The sequence below is a fragment of the Tenrec ecaudatus genome, chromosome 4 (assembly GCF_050624435.1).
Source record: "Tenrec ecaudatus isolate mTenEca1 chromosome 4, mTenEca1.hap1, whole genome shotgun sequence".
Taxonomy (NCBI): Eukaryota; Metazoa; Chordata; class Mammalia; order Afrosoricida; family Tenrecidae; genus Tenrec; species Tenrec ecaudatus.
In genome coordinates, this window is record NC_134533.1 from 91,726,759 (window position 1) to 91,751,303 (window position 24,545).

Here is a 24,545-nt window from a genome sequence, read left to right on the forward strand (position 1 = left end):
TTTCCTTCCCCCTTAATTATAAAAGTAATATAGATACAATATAGAAAACAAGAACATAAAGGTAAAGGTTCATCTGTGATTTAATTTCCAGAAGCAACCGCTGATAACATACTGTTTTAAAAATTATTTTTCTATGCATGCTTTACTTTTAACAATGGAAAGCATACTATATAAACCTTTCATATACCACCTTATGTAATATAACATGTTCATTGATTAAAGGATCATTTTTGTAAATTACACACATTTGTCCTAAGCTTACTAACTCAAAACCCACTGTCAGTTCCTACTCATAGTGACCCTCTAGGGCACTGTATAAGTGGCCTTGTGGGTTTCAGAGGCTGGAAATCGTTATGGAGAAGTCTCGTCTTTATCCCGAAGAATAGCTGGTGGTTTTGAACCGCTGACTTTGCAGTAACCAGCGTGTAACCACTACACCACCCCAGGGACCTTTGATGTTTATTAATTTTTAAAACATTGGACACTGGGTTTTCATTTTATACCTAGCTGTTGTGTTTGGCTCACCATTATCCCTGTTTAAAAGCTCTTTTTCCCGAGCATTCTGGTCACACGCCCTTCTTTTGCCTTCCTTTCATGTCTGCACATGAAAAATCTTCCTCTAGTTTACCTTTTTTCAAGTTCATGGCTCAGTTTGTAATGTAATAGATTTAGTCAACAGGGGTTGTTGGCTGCGCGTGTCCCTTCCCCACCTACAAGGGCTCACACTGTGCTCTGTGAAGGGTTAGGAAGAGATAGCCTTGGCTGTTTCTATATTTTCAGAATCCAAGTCCACTTCAGTGTTCCTTTTCCTCCATTTAGAGCGGCTCAGGCCAAAGTTGGGATCTGATGGATAAGGAATTCCGAGGGTTTTAATGCCTCGTCATAGTGTCTAAAGTCTATTTTTTTGTGTGTGTGACACCATTTAAAAATTTTTCCTTAACAACAATGGTGTCCTAAAAGATTTATCTTTGTGAGATTCACTAACTTTGCTAAGCATAATGTTCTCTAATTTTGTCTATGTCTTAAGGTGTTTGACAGACACATCATTGTTTTTTAAGGGAACATAATATTCTGTTGTTTGGGGTTGTTTCCATCCTTTTGTTATTATAGAAATTGCTGCAGTAAACATAGGTGTGCATATATCGGTTTGTGTTTTGTTCTTTATTTAGGGTACATACCAAGTTGAGTGGTTTGGGGATGAGACGGCATTTGTATTTGCATTTGTTTAAGGAAGCACCATACTGATTTTCATAGTGGTTGCACAATTCTAAATTCCTCCCGCAGTGGATGAGTGTTCCCGTCTCTCCACTTCCTCTCCAGTATTTATTATTTTGCTGTTTTTCTTTTTGCTCAGAGTGTCAGTATAAGATGGTATCTCGTTGTTGTAATTTGCATTTCTCTTATCGCAAATGAACTTGAGCATTTCTTTGTCTGATTGTTGACCTGCTGCATGTCATCTTTAGTAAATTGTCTTTTCATGTCTTGTGCCCACTTTTGAGTGGCTGATTTGTATTTTTGTTAAGATGTTGTCGTTTTCAATAGACTTTTTAAATATCTATATCCAGAATCTTAACCTTCTAAAAATCTTTGTTATCAACCTTTTTACATGTAGAACATATGTCACACAAACACCACCTTGTTCCATCCAGTAGAAATCATGTCCGTTCTCACTTGAGTACCTCCGATGACCTTATTAAGGCGTCTCAGAAATTTCCCTTCTCTTGCTCACCTGGCTCCAGGCTAACAAACAAGCACCTTCCTGTTTATTTGGAGCTTTTCTCCAGCAAGAGGTGGCTCTGCGTCTCTTTTTCCTAGCAAGGATCCCTGGTTATGGCTGTGTAAACACGTAGCTGGTACCGAAAGGTTGGAGTTTGAACTCAATAGCCGCTTTGCAAGAGAAAGATGTAACAGCCTGCCTCTGTTAGCTTACACCCTGCCTTCGTTTGAATCCCTAATGATGGAGCTCTGCAGCTGTCGTGAGTTCTACGTTGGGCCGCTGCTAACTCACCAGTTGTTCTGTAGATGAAAGATGAAACTGACCGTTCCCATTGAGATGTATAATCTTAGAAACCCACAGGGGGCCTTTTATTTTCCCTGTAAGGATCACCATGAGTGCTGCAGCACATAGACTAAAATTGGAACGACACAGAGAAGATTAGCATGGCCCCTGCGCAAGGATGACACGCAAATTCGTGACGTGCTCCATATTTTTGCTAGACCAGAGGATGTAGAGTGGTACAGAAAGGAACTGGAAACACAGGGACTCCAGGACAGATGATCTCTTCAGGACCAGCGGTGAGAGTGGCGATACCGGGAGGGTAAAAGGAGGGTGGGGTGGAAAGGGGGAACCAATTACAAGGTTCTACATATAACCTCCTCCCTGGGGGATGGACAACAGAAAAGTGGGTGGAGGGAGACATCGTCCAGTGTAAGATATGACAAAATAGTAATTTATAAATTATCAAGCGTTCATGCGGGAGGGAGAGGTGGGAGGGAGGGGGAAATAATGAGCTGATATCAAGGGCTCACGTAGAAAGCAAATGTTTTGAGAATGATGAGGGCAACAAGTGTACAAATGTGCTTGACACAATGGATGGATGTACGGACTGTGCTAAGAATTGTATGAGCCCCCAATAAAATGATTTAAAAAGGATCACCATGAGTTGAGTCGACTCAATGGCAGTGATTTGTTGTCGGTTAGGAGTCCTGCTGGTGCTCTCAGGTAAGCATTATAATGATGACCATAAGGTTGATAGTTCAAGTTCCCCATGAGACAAGATGAGGCTGTCTGTTTCCATAGAGTTGCAGACAGCCTTGAAAACTCTAGATAAAGCCATTATGAGTCAAAATGGACTCGATGGCAGTGGGTTATTTTAGGTATGCATTGATCATAAAGATCTTTGTCCTCCTCCTCACCACCCTGATTCATATTTTACTAGGTTCTTTCATCCAAAATCTAATGTCATGGTTTTCAAGTTTGATTTTTAGCAACCAATTCTGAAAGGAAAACCTAGTAACTGAAGCCATTCACATTGTTTATATAACTGAAAAAATTTTTTTCTTCAGGAAAAACAGACTAAGTATTGGTACTTACGTATGCCAGATACAAATTTATGTCACGTATCCTCATGAAGAAACTGCGGTGTCTTAAAATAAATACTTCTCTTGACAATGACCTCAGGTGGAGGACTAAGGAAACTTAGGAATGTCATGTGAACATTTATAAAGCGGTCTTCCATGTAGGCTGATGAATTTATCCCAAAGTTCAATTCTGAAAAGCAAGGATGTGAGCTGGAGGAGAGGCAACTGAAGAAGAAGAGGTTGGAGGACTAGCAGGTGGGTTACACAAGACCTGGGTACCCACCTCTCAACCGATTTGGTTATACCCAAGCAAGGTTTTAGAATTGTTTGGACTAAGCTGAAGCAGGTCAGGACCCTGCAGGTGCTTCCCTGGAAGGTCAGCAGCAGACAGCTGCCAGATAAGATAACCGGTAAAACCAGATGTTCCCGGTTCAAAGAAAGCCACAAGGAGTCAACAAGCAATTCTCAAAGTGTCCAGACACCATATGCTAATTGCCATAATTACCATACATCATTCCTCACCACCCCTTTAAAAACCCATGCCCCCAGCTGCTGAGCACGACTTCCCTGACCTGTCGGCCTAGATCATGGGACCTCATCTGGAGCTCCCCCCAATAAAGCTTTTTTTTGTTTCTGCTCTCCCTTGTCCAGTCAGTTATGTCTGTCCATCTCCCTGTACCTCAGTTTCACCTTTACAAGAATGTCTATGAACTGTGGAGAAAGCAAAGCTCCCAGAATTCGTGGAATACCAATTGAAGTGTTTCAAGAAGCTGATGAAACACTGGAAGCACTCACTCGTCGATGCCAAGAAATTTGGAAGACAGCAACTTGGCTATCTGACTGGAAGAGATCCATATTTACACCCATTCCAAAGAAAGGTGACCCAAAGAATGAAAGATTTATAGAACAATATCATTAATGTTACATGAAAGTAAAATTTTTCTGAACACTCAACACTTGACAGGAAGCTGCCACAGGTTCAGGCTGGATTCAGAAGAGGATGTGAAGCACAGAATATTATTGCAGATGCCATATGGGTCTTGGATATTTACTTGTGTTTTATTGACTCTACAAAGGCATTTGACAGTGTGGACCATAGCAATCTCTGGATAGCCTTGGGAAGAATGGGAATTCCAGAACGCGTCACTGTGTGCACGCAGAATTTGTACATGGACCAAGAGGGAGTTGTCGAGGTTGCCTCCTCCCACCATACTTATTCCATCTGTATGCTAGAGCAAAGCACAGTGAAGAAAGCAGATGGTTCTCGGCTATTGGAAAGAATCTTAAAGGCCTGTTTTAAAACCAAGTTACCAACGAAAAAAGGTGTCGGTTACCTTATGTTGAAAAGGCACCCCAGCTTGCGTGTGATGAAAGCTTTTTAATAAAATCCATGATCAAAGGAGAGGGTTGTATTAAAACTTAAATTCGGAGCATAAGTTTGCAGAAGGTTATACACACCAGTGAAAGACCAAAATCCATTTGCAGAGTCTCCCCCTTGCAGGTGACTTGAGCCTCCCCATTAGTCCTTCTGATGGTAACCAGGAATGTGAAGAGTCTTGCTCTTAGGCAGACTGCATTATAAAATGGATTCAGCCTTCCCTAGGGGCTTGCTTGAGTGTGTCCTTGATAGAGATTGGGGTATTGGGGTGCCCTGACTGCTTTGGTCCAAGGGTCCTGGACCTATCTTGTAAGATCTTCTGTCTAGCATACTGCTTGTCCCAATCTTGTTCCCATTATCATTTCTGTATTCTCATCTGCAATGTGATGTATTGATCTGCCACCAGTCATGATTCTGTGACAATTTCTTTCATCCTCCTGTGTCCTACTTAAGCCATCAGGTCTGAGTAAATGTCCTTATGATGTCATGTAAATGCCTTTATGACCTCATGTAAACGTTCTCCCTCCTCTTTGTCTCTCTCCTGTTCAAGACATCAGGAATGGTCTCCTTAAATTATATTTCAAAGTTGGTGTTTCTTTTGCACCCTAGAACGTGAAGGATCGGCCAAAGCGAGTTTTGAAGGATACAATATGATTCCTACCAGCTTCCTAACCAAGGCCATACAATTTAATACTTGCTTGCTTTCCAGAGTTATCCTTCTAATGTGCACACCCCCTCCGCCAAAGGGTGAATCAGTTCAGAATTACCCTCTGCCATCAACTATCACAAAACAAGATGGAAATATGAATGCTAGTGCTTGACTTTCTCAATGATTAAGATGGCATCATGATTATGAGTCAGTCAAATTAGTTCTGACTTCTTCTGCCTCCCCACCATCTCCTTGATCTTATTTAGGAATTAGGAAGAACCTCTGGCGGTGTAGTGGTTAGGCATTGGGCTGCTAACTGCAAGGCCAGCAGTTCAAAACTCCCAGCAGCTCTTCAAGGCTCTTTACTCCTGTAAAGGTTTACAGTCTCGGAAACCCAGAGAGTTAGTTCTGTCCTGTCCTACAGGTCACCGTGAGTAGTCAGCATCAACTTCATTGCCGTGAATTTTGAGTGTTTATTAATTTATTTTTCAAACATGTTTCCTTTCTTTGTAAATGAATACATAGTTAGCTGTATTAAGTAAAATGACTTGGATTACATGACTATGGTTCATTATACAGAAATTATACCGTAATTAAACTAAAAACTCACTACCAAGGAGTCAATACCGACCCACGGTGACTCTGTAGAACAGGGTAAAACTGCGCCTGTGTGTTTCTGAGACGGCAACTCTGCACTGGAATAGAAAGCCCCAGCTTCCTTCCATGACACCGTAATGAAGTTGACTTGTACAAAAGGAGCACCCGTTTGTTTTAGGTAGAAAAGAACTCAGAAGAATCAAGAAATGCTACCACTGAGTTGATTAAGAGAGAAGAAATTTCAAATTCAAATATAATTTATTGAGGCTCATTTTTTAAATCTTGAACAAGGCAAACACAGTAAGTCCACACGAGGGTGGTCTTCATCAGCCCGGGGCCGTAATGGTGTCTGAGACGTCACAGAGACTTAAAGGGGCAGGAGAACAGAGGGAACCCACACGACGCCATCTCGTTGCTGATCCATACATCACAGTTGCAGGAGGGTCCAAGTGGGAAAGGGCTCATGATTGGGATGCACACACCACTGAAGATTAGAAAAGCCTACAAGATAGTTTAGGGCCCTTCCACCAAGGTGGCCAGAGTCTGACTCAGGACAGTGTGACCCTAGTACTCCAATTTCTATGACGACGGGGACCCGCAGGCAAGCCCCTGAGGACTAGAGTGGCCCTGTCTGGGTTGGATAGGAGAGTGGAGGTAATCCACTTTCAAACACACACTGCTGAGGGCAAAACTTTTCAAAGCCTATCAATGGTCAGAGAGAACTCAATGGAGGCTGAACCTATGTGGAGACTCAAAATGGATTTAGGAGTCCCACTGTAAACCATAACGGTTTGCTAATCTAGTGTTCAGAATTTAACCTCTAATGCAAGGTCAGAAGGAGGAGGAGGAGGATTAGGGGGAGGGGGGAGAAGAAGAAGAAGAAAGGACAGTAATTTATGGTTTCTTGGCAGAATGTCTGATTCTAGGTTTGAGGCAGGAAATACACAGGGTATCTTGTTGCGTCACAAAACAGGAAACTTCCAAAGACAGGAGCCAAAATGAAAGGATTCTACTGGCCAAAGGTAGGGATATTTGAGCGGAAAATAATGGATGCACACTGCACAGATAAAATGCCATGAGTTCATAATTATACCTTTAAAATAGGGGACAGCAAAGAAAGGCCAGCAGCAGGAACAGCTTGAAGTCCACTCTTCTCTCTGAACACCCGTTGAAATGACGAAGGCATCCATTCTTACTCAGAAAGGTGGCAAGTAAAAAGAAAGAATCATTATCCTATCTTTTCTGAGCAAATAGTGACCCAGTGTCCTGGAAGCTTTTAGTAATGATTTACTAGATCCTCAGTTAATGACTGTGTGAGCAATCAGAGATAAAATCACCATTTTACACTCCCCACAGCACTAAATGACTTCACTCTGTCTGTGATCATCAGTGGATAAAAGAATTAGCCAACAGTTTGATGGGAGACTCTTCAGGGTCGAGAGGGCTGGACTGGCACCGCCACAACCCCTTGATGAATCTTCGCGTCATTAAAATTGTAACTATTACGCACCATGTGCCACCCGATGAAGCAGTGTAAGAAGCACATTACACACTGAAAAAGTGAACCTGAATAAAATATAGCTAGAAGTACCAATAATGTCCACTTACAGGAAGCACAAGATTGAAGAACCCTGGATGCTCACTGGTTAAGAAGTCAGTGATTCAAACCTGCCAGTTGCTCCCCAGGAGGAAGACACATGAAGCAGTTCTGCGCTTCCTTTAGGGGTCACTATGAGTAAGACAACACACAGGACTATCTGAGGGGCAAAAATGGTGCCATCAGGAACCAAGACAAACCCAGCGTGCGGAACACGTGTGATCCCAAAGGCAGGCATGGACAAAAAGGCTAGAGAGTAAAAATTCCATTGAGGTATTTATTAAGAATGGAAATCTGAAAATGAGTTCCACAGGGGACATCTGCTCTAGCTGACAGTGTCTCTCTGAGCTTATAAATTAATGAGTTTTTGTAAGGTGGTTTCAGTCGAGAATCAGTATGTGTTTCTTGGGGCAAGATTTCTGGCTCGGGCAGCTTGTGTAGTCAGATGGTTTCGGGAGCTCTTTCCGCGTACCTCTTTCCAGTGGGTGCACACGCAACATCAAAGTCTGAAAGTTCAAAATGCTGTCTGTAGCAAGGACTTACTATCACTTTACTCTTAGTTTGAATCTGGGCTGAGTGATGGATTGCCATTTTAGGTCACCTAGCAGTCACGAGCCACCACTTGTGGGTCAATGTGTGACTTGTGTTTTGTGATGGAGACTGCGATGCTGGCAGATATGTCATTGAGATTTCAAATATGGCGGTGGGGGTGGAGGGGTCAGACCAAGAAGGCAGTCCATTTCCGAGGATTCAGTGAGTGAAATCTTATGGATGCCATCGAAACAGTGATAGTTACTAAAGATCCTAAGGACTAAAAGCAGAACTTCAACAACAACAACAACAACAACAACAAAATCCCACAAGTTGAGTCATAAGGCACTCAAAACAAGACTGAGGAAGAGCTGCCTTCTCAAAGTAGATTCAATCATCCTAATGATGTGAACAGAGTAGCCTTCAGGAGGAAATCCTTTGAAACTTCATTTGCTGGTGGGCTAGGACTCACTCAAATAGGAAGAAACAGCTGCAAACATAAATTAATAATGAGGGCTTAGGACGTACAAAGTATTAATGTTGGCAAATAAGAAGTTGCCCAAAATGAAATGAAACACATAAAGATAGTTTTCCTAGGCATTAGTGAGCTGCAATGGACAGGTATTGGTTATCTTGAATCAGAAAAAGAATCATATGATTCACTCTTCTGGGAATGACACAAGAAGAGACATGGTGTTGCCTCCATCGTTAAGAAGCACATTGTAAGTTCTGTCTTCGAAAATAATGCTCTTTGTGACAGGCTTTCTCTCCAAGTACAGGAAAATCTAATCAGTAGTACAACGATTCAAATTCATGCACCAATCTCTAGAGTTAGTGATTCTACCAATGTCTTCAGCCTGAAATCGATCAAACACGCAATCAAGAGGCATGAATCATTGTTGGTGATTGGAATGCAAACATTGGAAACAAGAAGGAACCGTAGTTGGAAAATAAGGACTTGGCGATAGAAACGAAGCTAGAGATTGCATGACAGAATTTTGCAAGACTAATGACTGGCTCATAGCAAACCCTTTTTTCAACACCACAGAAGTCAGGTTTACTTCATCTGTGGGAATGGATGATGGAGAGGCTCAATGTCCTCAGCTAAAACCAGGCCGGGAACTGACTGTAGAACAGACCAGTGGTGGGATTTAACCAGTTTCCACTGATTCGACAGAAAGGATACCTAATTTTTGGTTGAGTTTGGCACTTGTAATCAAGATTTTCTCCAAGGTGGGCATCTGAGCAGCTGCCCAATGTAGTGAATACAAATTTATACTCCTTTCTTTTTTTCTTATTCTTTCTTAATGTTAATCTGCACAATGGTGTGTTCTAAGTGCCCGTAGTAGTGTTCTGTCCAGAGGTATAAAACATTAGGTGAAACTATGCTTGTAATATTTATGTTTTCATTTCATAAAATATGTTATACATTTGATGAAATACTACATTCTAATCCCCTTGCGTTTGTTACTTCAGTAAACAAATGTAAAGAGAAACAGTGACAAACAACCAGAGGTGATACGCTGTCATAAGTTGCTGCTTTGTGTTATACCTCAAATTCACAGGAGATACTATCAGTCAATTGTGTAATTCCTGAAAGTGTTCAAAGAGCTAAAAAAATTGTCAGAAAAATTGCTGTAAGTTTAGGAGAAGTAGAAAGGGTGTTTTCAAAAGTTAATATAGTATCAGGTATCATCAGAACAAAAAATCTTACCATAGTGAATGAGGGGGGGAGTGTGGAGTGGAGACCCAAAGCCCATTTGTAGGTCACTGGACTTCCCCTTACAGAAGGGTCTCAGGGAGGAGACAAGCCAGTCAGGGTGCCATGTAGCAACGATGCAAAATACAACTTTCCTCTAGTTCCTAAATGCTTCCTCCCCTCCCTCCCAACTATCATGATCCCAATTCTATCTCGCAAGTCTGGCTAGACCAGAGGATGTACACTGGTACAGATAGGAACTGGAGACACAGGGAATCCAGGGTGGATGATCCCTTTAGGACCAGTGATGTGAGTGGCGATACTGGGAGGGTGGAGGGAGAGTGGGTTGGAAAGGGGAAATGATTATAAAGATCTACATGTGACCTCCTCCCTGGGGGACGGACAACAGAAAAGGGGGTGAAGGGAGATGTCGGACAGGGCAAGATATGACAAAATAATAATTTATAAATCATCAAGGGTTCATGAGGAAGAGAGGAGCGAGGAGGGAGGATCAAAAAATGAGGACCTGATGCCAGGGGCTTAAGTGGAGAGCAAATATGTTGGGAATGATGAGGGCAATGAATGTACAAATGTGCTTTACACAAGTGATGCATGTATGGGTTGTGATAAGAGTTGCATGAGCCCCTTATAAAATGATTTAAAAAAAAGACTGACCCATGCTATACCATGCTTCATGACAAAATTTCATTTATTTTTAATTAGAAATAAATATTTCATAATATATAATTTCAAAAAATTTAATATAATATGCTCAGAGAAGAAAAATTGCCCAACTGTTTCTAATATGACAAACAATATGACTGTTTCTAATATGACAAACAATGACTACTGTCTAATTGTTCAGCTTCTAAAGAAATAGGATCCTAATCCTACAGTGAAAAGATGATAATCACACAGGATAATCACTGAAGAGTTCAAGTAAGGATGCCAGCCAAGAAGTGATATGGAAATAGTTTAAATAATAGCTTTATTTCTCTCAGGTCATTAATATTCCTGTATTGATATTTTAAAACTCTTATAATCTAGTTTTGTGTACATCTTTTATTTTTATTCAAGTATTTATTAACTGTATGAAATAATAAACTACATTTTGGTATGTCTTTTTTATATATGCTTAAAATGGTCATTAGGGCAATGAACCAGTTGTTAAATTATTTGAATCAATCACTAGCGATATCATCACTAGATATCATCACTGGATCATATATAAGTTCAGGTTGAAACTGAAGAAAACTAAAACAAGTCCATAAAAAGCAAATTTTAGCCTCAAGTTGATCCCACCTGAATTTTCAGAACAACTCTATTTGCTGTATTGAACATTAATGACACTTTATTGAACATTAATGACACTGATGAGCTGCTGGAGGACATCAAGATGATTATACATAAAGAAAGCAAAAGGAAAGATCAGATATCAGGCATCAAAGAACAAAAAACCATATCATTGTGTGCTCACCTCCCTGATATGATTGCTGAAGACAAATGGGTGCATAAGCAAATGTGGCAAAGAAAGCTGATGGTGCCTGGCTACCAAAAGATATAGTGTCTGGGGTCTTAAAGGCTTGAAGGTAAACAAGCGGCCATCTAACTGAGAAGCAACAAAGCCCACATGGAAGAAGCATACCAGACTGTGTGATCACGAAGTGCCAATGGGATGAGGTATCAGGCATTAAAGAACAAAAAATCGTATCATTATGAATGAGGGAGAGTGCGGAGTGGGGACCCAAAGCCCATCTGTAGGCAACTGGACATCCCCTTACAGAAGGGTCACGGGGAGGAGACAGGCCAGTGAGGGTGCAGTGTAGCAACGATGAAACATACAACTTTCCTCTAGTTCCTAAATGCTTCTCCCCACCCCCATATCACATTGTCTGTCCTGCTCCTGTTAGTGTCTGGTATGACTCTCAAGGTATTGTTTCTGTAGCCTGTGATTTCTTCATATAGTTCACTTTTTATTAGTTAATTTAATTAACATTATTCTCAGCCTCTGTCTTAGCCTTGAATGATCTCTAACAACTGTACACGGTAATTGATACAAATTCTGAAGAAAGTCAATGACACAGTTTCAGTATTGTAAGAGGCTACTGTAAAGAAAAGAAACTTAACAGTTATAACAATATAAGAGTCATAAACCACGAATCATAAACCACTGTAATATAAGTAAGCCCTATCCAAGCTAATGAATGTGTCAGCCTATGGGAAGGCGAGAATAGAGTCTTCATATACTAATGATTTAGGGGTGCAAATGGATTCCAATCTCAAATAAAATTTCAGGAAAACTTTTAGTAAGTCTTAAAGGAGACAAAGACAGAGGTATACCATGGGGATGAGGAAGGCCACTAGCACTGTTACAAATTCATGATTGGTACAGATGGATGCATCAGTTTCAGGGGGAGCTCTAGAAGGTGGAACAGAACTATGCTACTGGACAGGTACATTATGTTAGATGGAAAAGCTTACATGATTGATCCAGGGCCTTTTGACCAAGGTAGCCAGGGCACGACTGAGAGGGCATGACTGTACTATCCAACAAGGACACATTCAGGCAAGCCCCCAAGAGACTGGCCTTCCCTGGGAAGGCTGTAAAGGGGTGATCCACTTTCCAAAGCACTCTGCAGGAGGGCAAGATGATCTATAGCCTTGGTAATGACCGGAAGAAAATCAATGGCAGTTTAATCCATAAGGGGTTTCTGTGAATGGATCATGGTCTTTCACGGTCATCCAGAGCCTTCTGCAAATGGGTACTCAGAATTGAAGCTCCACTACGCCATAAGATAAGCTGTTAAATGATTCAAACTTCAAGATCAGTGAAATAATTTTGAGGGAGTCTTGTCACTGTCCAGGGTCTAGGGTCTGACATTTTGTAAATGTCAACCATATCCTTTACCAACTTACCTTTCTTTATATAAACTCCTGTCAAAGAGCAAACTGGAGTATCTGTTAAAGAGTTTATCGAAGAAACAAAAATAATCCAGGCAGCACCTTGTAAAGATTCAGTAAAGTCTTGCAGTGAGAGGAAATGTTCATATAGGTTAAACACAGAGGATCGGGGAATTTACAAGAAAATTCTGATTGGTTGATATTTCAAAAATCAGGTTTAAAGCAAGACCCCTCTGTGAGGGGAAGCCAGCCCCTGGCACATCATTACGGGTCCGGTAGGCGCAATTGTACAGCGATAATAAGTAAAGATCATAGTAAAGTTATAGAGAGCATGAGAGATAGAAGAGAAGTATTGAAATAAATGGAGTCAGACACGATTCACGGTAGCATGCTCACCTCAGCCCCGCCTGATGGTCCACGTGGAGGGAGAGAGAGTGAATTTAATGCTAGCCCAGGCTTTTTATCTTCTCTGGGGACATGCAAGCCCCCTAATTACAGGTGAGGACATACATCACAGGAAGGGGTTGTGCTATAGGGTAATACAGTAATGAGAGGGGGTGGTCTAGGGACATACACACAATAGGAAGAGGAGGGATTGGGGATATCATGTGACAAGATGGGCGGATCCTAGATTTAGGATGGCAGCTTAACTTCTACCTGTTCTCTGGGTCTCCATAGGATCCATTATCAGTAGGGTGTAAACCCCACCTACTGGAACCAAATAGATGACTGCAGGCATCCACTGTCCTTAACAGCAGGGAGTGGGGCCTATTGCAGTCTGCCAACTGATGGCCCTCAGGGAGGATGCCTGTGAGCATCTGACCTCCCCCCACACCCCTCAAACATTACTGTGCTAATCTTAAAGTCTGTTTCATGGGTGTTTCAAGGGCCAGCCTGAATAAATGCTCTGCCTGGGCGCATGCTGTGAGAGGAAGGGGGAGGGAAGAGAGAGCCTGAGGCTTCCTGAGGCATGCAGGTAGCTCAGCTCCTGAGAAGCAGTAAATGACCCAGAAATGGAGTCTGGCCTGCATCTTTGCCGGAAGCCTCCAGTTCTTCTGAGCTCCTTCTCAATCCCATGTAGCATTTCGCTCCTAAATACTTCTACTACATGCAACTTAAAATATAGAGATTAATAATAATGGCAAATGCCATTATTAACAGACCATAAATGTGTCAAAGTTGCCCAGACATTTTCTAAAATGCAGTCAGTCTCAAAAGGACCTTCTTAACCTTGAGTGCTCACTGTTGTTCCCTCCAAAAGTGGACTGTTGTCCTGGAAAGACTGAATTTCACCCACAAGCACCGTAAACTCAACGGAGGACAGGCGACTCATTTATTGGAGGGCGACACTCTCACAGTAACTAGAACTCTGCGTGTTTTCGCTCGTAGTTTTCAATACGAGGTTGTTCTCTTACAAATGTCAACTATAGATAACACACACGTGGGGGTTCATAAAGACCAACGTCATCAGGAACAGGGAAGAATATATCACTTTGCGGAAAATCTACCACCTCGTGACAATGCCAGCAGGCTGGCTGGCTCGTCTCTACATGTCACAGGACTCCACAGCTCAAGGCTTAGAAGGCCAGGGCTTGATTGGTGTGCTAGAGCTTACATTCTGAACACTCTCTTTTGCAGAAGGCTATGGATAGCAGGAAAAACCCAAAATCCATTTTCAAAAATCCCCCAAATCAGATTAAGCCTCCATTGAGTTCCTTCAGCTCAATAACCAGGGATGATGCCTTTAAGCCATCTCCATCCATACAGTTGCTAGATAGGCTGGTGCCTTAATCGTTCTACCTGACAGAGGAGATGGCTCATTGTTCTGGGGCCCTATGAAACTTACCGACTTTGTCCCATAAGACATGGAAGTCTTTTCCTAACGTCCCCCTACTGGTACTTTCTACTCTTGCAGGGAAAATCCTAATAGGGAATTTTAACCATTGGCAAAGAAATCCAATGCATTGCCTGACCCCATGCGCCACCTCATTCTGGAACGTACTCCACCTCATCCCCCTCCACCTTTACAAACAAGCACATCTGCATTCGAAACCCCTACCCATTACACTTCTCTGACCTTGCTTGGTCCCGTAAAGTAGAAAAGCTACTTTTCCCCAACATTCAGGACCCAGCTCTTCTGGAATGCTAGTTCCTCTGGGTGACCGGCTAATAAATTTTTTCCTCTTTCAAGTTCTCCTAGAGGGTCACCTGATCATCCCTAAGTTACGATGCTGCTGTTACACATTGAGCCATATAGAAACAACGAACAAAGGACTGTGTAACACGGAAATGCTGCTTGAAAAAGCAAACGGGCAGGATCGGTGAGAGTGTAACACTCAAAGCATCTGTCCTCAACCTGCTCCGAACCTATAATTCAACGTGTGGGTTGATTTGCTTTGTTCAGTTATATTCCATGTTCCTGGAACATCCTGGCTTCACGTAAGTGTCACTGAGTGAAGTTAGAGCTTTCGCACGTTTACATGCATGAACAAGGTTTGAACCTAATGGAGCTCTACAAGCATCGATACGAGGCAATTGATTTCCAGTGCTCATTGTTTAGGAAACACTTTAGACATAGCTCTACAAGTTTGACATGGAAAAGAGTCATGTCAGAATACACGTAGACAGCGCCATTGATTCTATTTCAAGCAACTCATAGCAACACTGCAGCGCAGAGTAGATCTGTTCCCTTAGGGATTCCATGACTGCAAATCTCTCTGGGAGCAGAAAACCTCATTTTTCTCCATTAGAGTGGCTGGTGGGTTTGAACTGTTAACACTACAGTCAGCAGTCCAAGGTTTATCCTCTCTACCACCAGGGTTCCTTCGTGCCACAACTAAACAACAGCAACATCAAAACTAAAATATTTTCAGCAAAGGAACACAGCAAACCATTATATCAAAATCTGCCACAGAGCCCCATTGCTATTTCTCAAACCAAGGCTTGGGAAATAGGGCCCAAGAAAGCTTCAGAGGAGCTGTGGGAGAAGTGATGGCCAGTGGGCGTGGTGACTAGGCAGTCCTGATAGAGAGGGGGAGTCAGTCTGCCTGTAATCAAAACACTAGAAATATAAAATAACTGAAGATTTAGTTTGTTGAAAATCCAAAATGTAACAGCTCCCGCCCTTCCAATAAAAATTCCGTAAGCTTGCAAATGATGGGAGTTAGAGAGGAGACCCACAGCACACCTATGGACAATTGGACATGCCCTCACAGAAGGGTCACAAGGAAGGAATGAGTCAGCCAGGGTGCAGCATAACACTGACAAAGCACACATGATTTCTCTCGTTCTTTAATACTTCCTCCCCGCCCCCCTACAAATCCGGCTAGACCAGAACATTTACAATGATATAGATTAGAGCTGTTGACACATGGAATCCAGGCCAGAAAAAAACCCCAGGAGTAGTAATGTGAGTAGCGATACCATAATGGGGGGAGAGGGAGAAATGTGGAACCATCTACAATGATTTACATATAACCTACCCCCCAGGGGGATGAACAACAGAAACATGGGTGAAAACAGTGGATGGAGTAAGATACGGAAATAATAATTTATAATTTATCAGTAGTCCATGAGGGTGGAAGGGTGGGAAGGGGGGGAACAAGAGGAGCTAATACCAAGGACTCAAGTAGAAAGAAAATACTGCACATACTTGAGTATAAGCCAAGTTTTTCAGCACATTTTTAATGCAGTTTTTATGGTAAAATTAGGTGCTTTGGCTGATATTCGGGTTGCCTTATACTCAAGTATATACATATTTTGAAAATGATGATGGCAATGTATGTACAAATGAGTTTGATACAATTGATGTATGGATTGTTATAAGAGCTGTAAGAGCTCCCAATAAAATGATTTATTAATATTAATTAAAAAACCCACAAACAAAAAATTTCCATCATCTTCATCAGCAAGGATGTCGTGGCTCAGGAAGAAGTAAACCAGGGTGCCTGAAGTTTCGGGGGATGGCCTCAGGAGCAGTGTCCCTGTAGACGCTTTCCTAATGATCATCGAAAACCCTGCCAGTCTCAATGGTATCTTGTGATCATTAAAAGCCTGCTAATCTCTTCCTGTAATCATTGTAAAACAACAACTTGTTTGTTTGGTTTTTGTCACATCGTTGAAGGTATATTAACTTGCTGGGTCAGTACTGAACTCTGAAACATTTCCGAGGACAAGCCTGGCAGTGTTCCCTGTTGTAAGCACGCGTGGAAATAAACATTGAATTTCTCTTGTCAACCTGGTGTCTTTGGCGAATGCAGGGACAGACTTCCAGGACAACAGCTCTTTGATTTGTATCTGGTTTCTCTTCTCCGACTTCAGGAGTGGCAGGCTATTTCAGGGCGAGCCAAGAGACAAAGTTTTGAACCCTGGGCTCCCTCAAGAAAGAGAGACTTTCTTTGGACGCAGAGCCCAGTCGTGCTGCCAGGATGGAAGCAGCGCCTTCGGTGAAGGCTAGACTGTCTGTCTGCACAGTGGTATTCGTGTCTCTGTCTGTTGAATCGCATCGACACCACTGTTGTTGCTAAGGGCCATCAAGTCAGGTTTTTTTGGTTTTGGGTTTGTTTTTTTTTTCAACTTACAGTGACTCTATGTGACAGAACAGACCCATCCCATAGGGTTTTCCAAGGCTGGAAGCTTTACAGAAGCAGATGCTCACACTCTTGTGGAGGTTCTGAATAAGGAAGTAGATTCAAGCCACCTTTTCCTTAGCAGATGAGCACTTCGCTGCTGCGTCACCAGACATCACTGAGAGTAAGCATCACCGACAGTAAGTGCAGGCCCAAGCTTCTTGTTGGGGCTGTTGAAATGATATCATTAATATGGACATTATTACTGTGGTTTCTTCCTTCAGACATCATGTAAGATCATGTAAAGCTGTGTGGTTCCTTCGGCCACAGTAAATTCAACTTGAAATCAGCAAAGTTGGCTGTCCCACTTTGGAATTTCCCCCCCTTGCTACAGGAGCAGCACGTGTTTACCTATTTATTCCCCCCAGTTGTTGCTATGTCACTAATTTTGCTCACTTTCATCCAAGCAGTGTTTCAACTGCCCCAGACCCCATATTGGCCGAAGAATGACAGAAACGAGTGCTTCGGAACCAGTCAGGCCAGTGTTCCCGTTCCACTGCATCGAGGGACTTCATTGATGACGGTGCTGTGGGTTGGGCAGTGGGCCGCTAGCCACAAGGTCTCTAATTCGGACTCCCCAGCCACATCTCAGGAGAGAGACAAGGCTTCAGCTTTCCTAAAGATGTACAGTTTCAGACACCTGAAGTTCTGCCCTGTCCTAATAGGGTCACCATGCTGGCGATTTCCACCTTCTGACCAGTGGGTGACCCCAACACCACCACCGCTCCTTTAGGGAGCTCCTTTATGAAACAGAAGTCATTTGGGGCCACACACAAGTTAAATGTTCCTTTAAAGATCTATATGGGATCTAATTGACAAAGGCAACTTGAAAGGTTAGACAAAAAGCTTGGAGGGCAGGGAGGAACAAACAATTCAGAGAAGAGCCTGGAGCATGGTCCCACAGCTTGAAGAGTGTAGCAGTGTCACTGAGGTCTCCAGGCAGAGTCTGTGGAACTGGTGCTTGGTTTACTGTGTGTGTTTTCAAACAACGATGAAAAAAGCAAGCAAGAAAAAACTGACAAATTTAAAAACAAAACAAGGTAACAACAATTAAAAAAACCACCTGGCAATTTGGCACCATTCCTAACCATGTCTGTTTGTCTTCCTCAGCACCCTGTCACAGGCTGGGGAACTCCCACAGTGCATAGCTGAGCTGTGACTCATGACAAAAGCCAATGCCAACGTCTTCATCTCCTTGGGTCAGATGCCCCACCAGTGACCTGTTGCGAATCCTCTTTAAAAAAAAAATTTGAACAACGTAACCCCTCTCAGCAACCCACTGCCACCATGACATAAAAGTTCAAACTGTAAGACTTAAATGCAAGTCTTTAAAAATTTTATTTATTTATTTAAAATTCAAGTCTTAAGGAAACAATTCCCCAAACAGTTACGGAGCTGCCTGGCTTGTGGCCTCCTTGCTCTATCTGAAGTGGCTTGTGCGGCACATACTCATGGTGTCTTAAACTTCGGAGCCACAAGACGTAACCACGTCTTCATTTCATAGTAGCATTATGCATAATCCTGTGCACAGAAATCGAATCGTTTCATAAATGCCTAGTAAAATTAATAGTGATGCTCTCACTGAGGACCTTAAAAAAGTTGATTTCCCAAAAGACATAACTACTGCGGCCGCGAAGGTGGGGGCGGGGGTGTGGCACACTTCACAATGGGCCAATGCCACGGCCGGCCCTGCAACCTTGACTGTGCTAACTCCATCTGGCTTGCGGAAGGAAGCAAGGAAACGGACTCTGAACCTCGAGGTCCAGCGAGGAGGCTCAGCCCGGGGACCCCCTACCGTCCCCGACCGCGCCGGCTTTCGCGCCCCCACTAAGGCTCTCTGGGGATGAACTCTGGAAGACAAAAGTGGGGCATCGGTGAGCGCGGGCGGGGAAGCAACTTGTGGGGACCCCAGGAAGTGCGCGAGCGTGGCAAAGCCGGGGGGCCTCCAGAGACCGAATCCCAAGTAGCATGGGAGGCGTCTGCGGGGTGGGACCCTGAACCCCGGAGCCCTAAAGCCCCGGGAAAGGTGGGGAGTGGACGGAGGCGCAGCAGGAAGCGCCCCGGGCCTGGTCGAGCCTGCTGGACTGGGGAGGGGCGCCGTGGAGGGGAGGGACGGGACCGGTCGGGGCTGGGCTGCCAACGCGGCTCCCTTTGCCCTGGAGGCGCATCCCTCCGGGGACTTGAGAGCTGGGGACCCGGGGGCGCGGAGGGAGGGGCCCCGAGGCCACTGGCCTGCGGACTGCGGGACCGCCCCCTCCCGGTGCTGGACCAGCGGCGAGCGGCAGCATGAGCGCGGGCGCCGCAGCTCCAGGTCGGCGGCCGCGCAGCCATCTGCAGCTCCGCGCGCCGGCTCCATGGGGGCGCCGTGGGGCCGGCGGCGCGGGCGGCGCGGGCGGCGCGCTGGCACCGGGCTGCCCCGGACTGCCTCGGCGCTGGCGGCCGCCTTGCTGCTGGGCACCCTGCTGGCCGCCTACGCCTTCTGCGGGCAGCTGCCGCCGCTGCCCTGGGCCCCCCCGACCCCCCCGAGGCCGGTGGGCGTGCTGCTGTGGTGGGAGCCGTTCCGGGGGCGCAGTGTCGGCGCCCCGAGACCGCCCCCCGACTGCTGGCTGCGCTTCAACATCAGTGGCTGTCGCTTGCTCACAGACCGTTCGGCCTACCGGGAGGCACAAGCCGTGCTCTTCCACCACCGGGACCTGGTGAAGGGGCCCCCCGACTGGCCCCCTCCCTGGGACGCCCCGGGGCGCTCTGCCGAGACCCTGGAGCTGCGGGTGTTGGACGACGAGGAAGAGGCTGCCGCCGGAGCGCTGACGGAGTGGGGACGCCGGCCCCCAGGTCAGCGCTGGGTGTGGATGAACTTCGAGTCGCCCTCCCACTCCCCGGGGCTGCGAAACCTGCCCGGTGACCTCTTCAACTGGACGCTCTCCTACCGGGCCGACTCGGACATCTTCGTGCCTTATGGCTACCTCTACCCCAGGAGCCACCCCAGTGACCAACCGCCAGGCCTGGCCCCGTCGCTGGCCCGGAAGCGGGGCTTGGTGGCCTGGGTGGTGAGCCACTGGAACGAGCGCCACTCCCGAGTCCGCTACTACCATCAGCTGAGCCAGCACGTGGCCATCGACGTGTTCGGCAAGGGCGGGCCTGGACGGCCCTTGCCCGACAGCGGGCTCGTGCACACGGTGGCCGGCTACAAGTTCTACCTGGCCTTCGAGAACTCGCAGCACCTGGATTACATCACCGAGAAGCTCTGGCGCAACTCTTTGCTGGCCGGGACGGTGCCTGTGGTCCTGGGCCCCACTCGAGCCAACTACGAGCGCTTCTTGCCCCGCGGTGCCTTCATCCACGTGGACGACTTCCCCAGTGCAGCCTCCCTGGCCGCCTACCTGCAATTCCTGGACGGCAACCCGGCCGCCTACCGCCGCTACTTCCACTGGCGCCGGCGCTACGCCGTGCACCTCACCTCCTTCTGGGACGAGCCATGGTGCCGGACCTGCCAGGCTGTGCAGACGGCTGGGGACCGGCCCAAGAGCGTGCGCAACTTGGCACACTGGTTTGAACGATGACACTGCAGTCCCCTGGGTGACTCAGGGAAGCCAGCTCTTTCGTTCTGGGAGCCTTTGCTTGTGCATCTTGAGTGCGTATCATGGGACCACGTTCTCTACACTCTCAGTTTGCTCTATGTGGAAAGTGACTTACCAGTTAATATTTTAAAGCACAAAGATTGGGTGTGTGTGCGTGGGGGGGGGGCGGCTAGAATCCCGTATGTTTTGGGGTGGGTTTTTTTTTTTGCACAACTAGGAATTGAGCATGGAACCTTGGTGGCGTAGTGGGTTTCGTGTAGGGCGGCTAGCCACAAGGTCAGCAGTTTGAAACGACCGGCTGCTGCACCAGAGAAAGACGATGAGGCTTTCTATGCCTGTAAAGATGTCCCGTTTCAGAAACCCACGGACCAGTTCTAGCCTGCCCTATAGGGTCGCTCTGAGTAGGAACCCACTTGATGGCAGAGTGTGCAGGAACTGAGCTGCTCTGCTGTTAGTGAACTCCCGTGTCAGGAGTTGAGTGCATGCAGAGAAGAGCTAACATAACTCCCAGAAGCCTTTGAGTCTCTTCCTCCTTATGTCACACATAACCCTGGCCCCTGAGCCAATGTGAAGCAAACACCCGGGTTTACAAGGAGACTTAACTGCCGAATAGTGGAAGGATGCTGTTCACAAATGGGGCTTTCTCTTACTTGGCTGGGTTCTTTAAAGCCTCAGCTCCTGAAGAAGGAGGTGGGAGAAGCTATAGGCACTGTTTCGTGCCCTGTGGATGGAACTCAGATGCTGGATTGTTTTTGGAGAAGGATCGAAATGAACAATAGATGTACCTCACTTTACACAAGAAATGTATTTCTAAAGAGCTGCCTTTAAGTCAAGTCCCAAGTAAAAGCCCTGAGGGAGTTTGTCTGGTATTTAAAGGAAGGAACTCTGGAGAATCCCTTTATGATGTGAATAATCATTTCTTAATTTATTCTTTCTGTACCTTTCTGTGTTTTTATAACTTTTCAAAAAAGGCATATGAAAATCACACAGGTGGAAACAAGGCAGAAACAACCTTCTCCCTTCTTTCAGAAAACCAGCCCCTGTTGACAAACAGAAAAGAAGGAAGTCACAGCTTGACTTGATGTTCCGCATTACTGGACTTGACCTTTAAAGCGGATGCCAGCCCTGCAGAGTGTTGGCAGAGAGGGTGGAATCATGCAAAAGGAAAACTCTTTTACAGTGTCTGTTAGTGGCCGTTTCTAGGTTTCTGCCCATTTTCAGTTAAATGTTTAGTTCCTAGAGAATGGGGCTAAATTAGTGCCTACAATGGACTTCTCTGTCTCTTGTTAGCGGTTATATCTGTAATTCTCCCCAGTACCAGCAGGTTTCCCGCCTAGTTTGCCTAATAGCACAGAATAGTGTATCCTCCTATTTCTTAGCCCTTTGAGACTCTGCCATGGGAGCAGCTCTGAAAAGATATGCATCAACCTTAAAAGTTGTTCATTCGGTAGCCTATTAGCAGTCTACCCTGTGCCAAACATCGGTGAGGTTTTAAAAAGACATAAGGCAAAGTCCCCACTTTTTAAGGCTCTTACACTCTAACACTGCCCTGGCCGCCCTCCCTCCCAAATTAGTGAACCCTGCTCAAACTGTTGGGAGACCCCATTTGTCTGAAATGGCACTCTGTGTTCTGCTGACCACCACCAATCAATGATTAGAAAGTCAGTTCATTGACAGTCTGAAGTAATGCTGGGTTTTTGTTTTTGTTTACTCCCTCTCATATTATGAAACGTCCCTCCATGAAATAACTGTGGGCAGAGTTCTCATGCAAACATCAGTTGTACGTGATTGGAAGTGTTGGTTCTTAAGGATTATTTCTATTTGTATTCGTTGCAAGGTTGGTAGAAAAACTCGTGTAATTGTAGGGGCCTCTACTCCTGCTTTTTCCTACAAGGACAAATCGAAATCTGTGAAGGGAAGAACAAGTTTCTCAGAGTATTATAGTGTGCCAGAATCACAATGGTAATGTGCCAACCATTCAATAAAGGTGAAGTTCTGTACTTAAAATGAGTGTTCATGAGAGACTTAGTGTTATTGGGAATCTATGTGGAGCAGTGGGAAAGGGCTTGGATTTTAAAGGTAATCTGGTTTATAATCAAAGACCTTGAGCAAATTAGTGAACTTTGAGCCTCAGCTTCCTCCTTTGTGAACCAAACCCAAAAGACTTATCAAGTCCATTTTGAGCCTTAGCAACCGTACAGGGCAGGGTAGAACTGCCCCTGTGGCTTTCTAAGATTGTACTCTTTTTTTTGTTTGTTTTTTTGCCCTTTTATCTTTTTATTTTATTTTTTAAAAACATTTTATTAGGGACTCACATAACTCTCATCACAATCCATACATACATCAATTGTGTAAAGCACTTCTGTACATTCTTTGCCCTCATCATTTTCAAAGCATTTGCTCTCCACTTAAGCCCTTTGCATCAAGTCCTCTTTAAGATTGTAACTCTTTATGGGAGTAGAAATCCTCTTTTTTTTCCTGTGGTTTCAAACTACTACTCTTACAGCACAACATGTATCATTATCCCCCCTGGGTGCCTTTTCTTATCTGTAATGGGGGAGGAAAACACTTCATAGCTCAGGAAATAAAATACTGCAGGTGGAAGGTGCTTAACAGGGTGCACCCAACCTCCCTTGTTAACTTGCTTTTAGGGTGTCTCAATACCCATTGTATATGAATAAAACTTAAATATCAAGGTATTTTACATCTGAAATTAAAAGAAAGGCTGAGCTCCTTCATTTCAGACTCAAGTGTTCCAATTGTGCTCAGCCATATTATTTCAAGAATCATTCTTGCCATTTAAATTGAACTTGAATTTGCAGATGATGCTTCCTTGAAAAGAATTTGTTTTGTTAAGCTTATAGTTAATAAACCTAAGATTGTTAAACAAGCCTAATGTTCATATATGTATGATGAGTTTATTACTAGAGGTCTTCAGCGTATTGAGTTCATTTAACGCTGACAGCATACTGATTGAAGATTTGCCACAAGGAAGGCACAGTTGCAATCTTACACGTACATTGTTTGGTGTGGAACAAGTAGAATTTTTTATAGGCTCAAGGAGAGAAATGTGGCAGTTGCTCATTTTGGGGACTTTTCCCGTTCTATCTAGATTGAAGTAGGTTCAGACTTCACGTGCATGAATACATAATGAAGACATATTTCAAAATCTATTTCTTATGATTGCCATGCTCTTTGAGAAATAAACATTTCTTTTAAAAGTGTTACAAATTCAGTAGTCTTTTCAGCACTGGATGATGCTCATTACCTGAGGGCACCTGGCATCATGCAAACGGGTCCAGATGGCTGTCAGACTTGCTCTCAGTGTTTCAGGCAGTTTGCAGTTTCCAAGTGTTTCTCTAGCAATAATTTAGGGGACACCGAGTAGCTACATGGAAAGAGCTTGCAATTGGAAGTCAGACCATGGCTATGTGGTTCTGCCACTTTCTGCTCCTTTGCTCTGATTAGGCAAGTTACCTACATGCCCTTGAGTCCTGGCCGTCTTTATAATTGTGAGCCACCCCAACAAACCCAACGTTAAATGTGATGATGCAACCCAAGCTTTGTACATTATAAAACCAACCCTAACCCGTCTCTCTCGAGTTAATTCCGACTCATAATCGACTCTATGGGGTAGAATAGGTTTGCTCCTAGTAGGGTTTCCATGACTACATCTTTACAGAAACAGACAGTCTTTTTTTTCTTCAGTGGAGGAGTGTGCAGACTCATACATTTGACCTTGCAGTTTGCAGTCCAAGGTTTAATCCACTATACCACCCAGGCTCCAGGTCCATTGTAAAGAACTATGTGATTACAGGGTGCTGGAACTCAGGTGGCATAGTGGGTTATGTGTTGGGCCGCTAACCTAAAAGTCAACAGTTCGAAACCACCAGCTGCTCCTCTGGT

General features: G+C 44.6%; 1 protein-coding gene and 1 pseudogene across 1 annotated transcript; both read left to right on the forward strand.

Moving 5' to 3' along the window:
* The first annotated feature begins 2,112 nt into the window (after positions 1 to 2,112).
* Positions 2,113 to 2,212, forward strand: LOC142447464 (U6 spliceosomal RNA; annotated as a pseudogene).
* Positions 2,213 to 19,415: 17,203 nt separating this feature from the next.
* Positions 19,416 to 23,771, forward strand: FUT4 (fucosyltransferase 4). The gene has a single exon (XM_075546469.1). It carries the CDS (start codon positions 19,416 to 19,418, stop codon positions 20,619 to 20,621), a length of 1,206 nt encoding a protein of 401 aa, XP_075402584.1. The 3' UTR covers positions 20,622 to 23,771.
* The last annotated feature ends 774 nt before the right edge of the window (positions 23,772 to 24,545 follow it).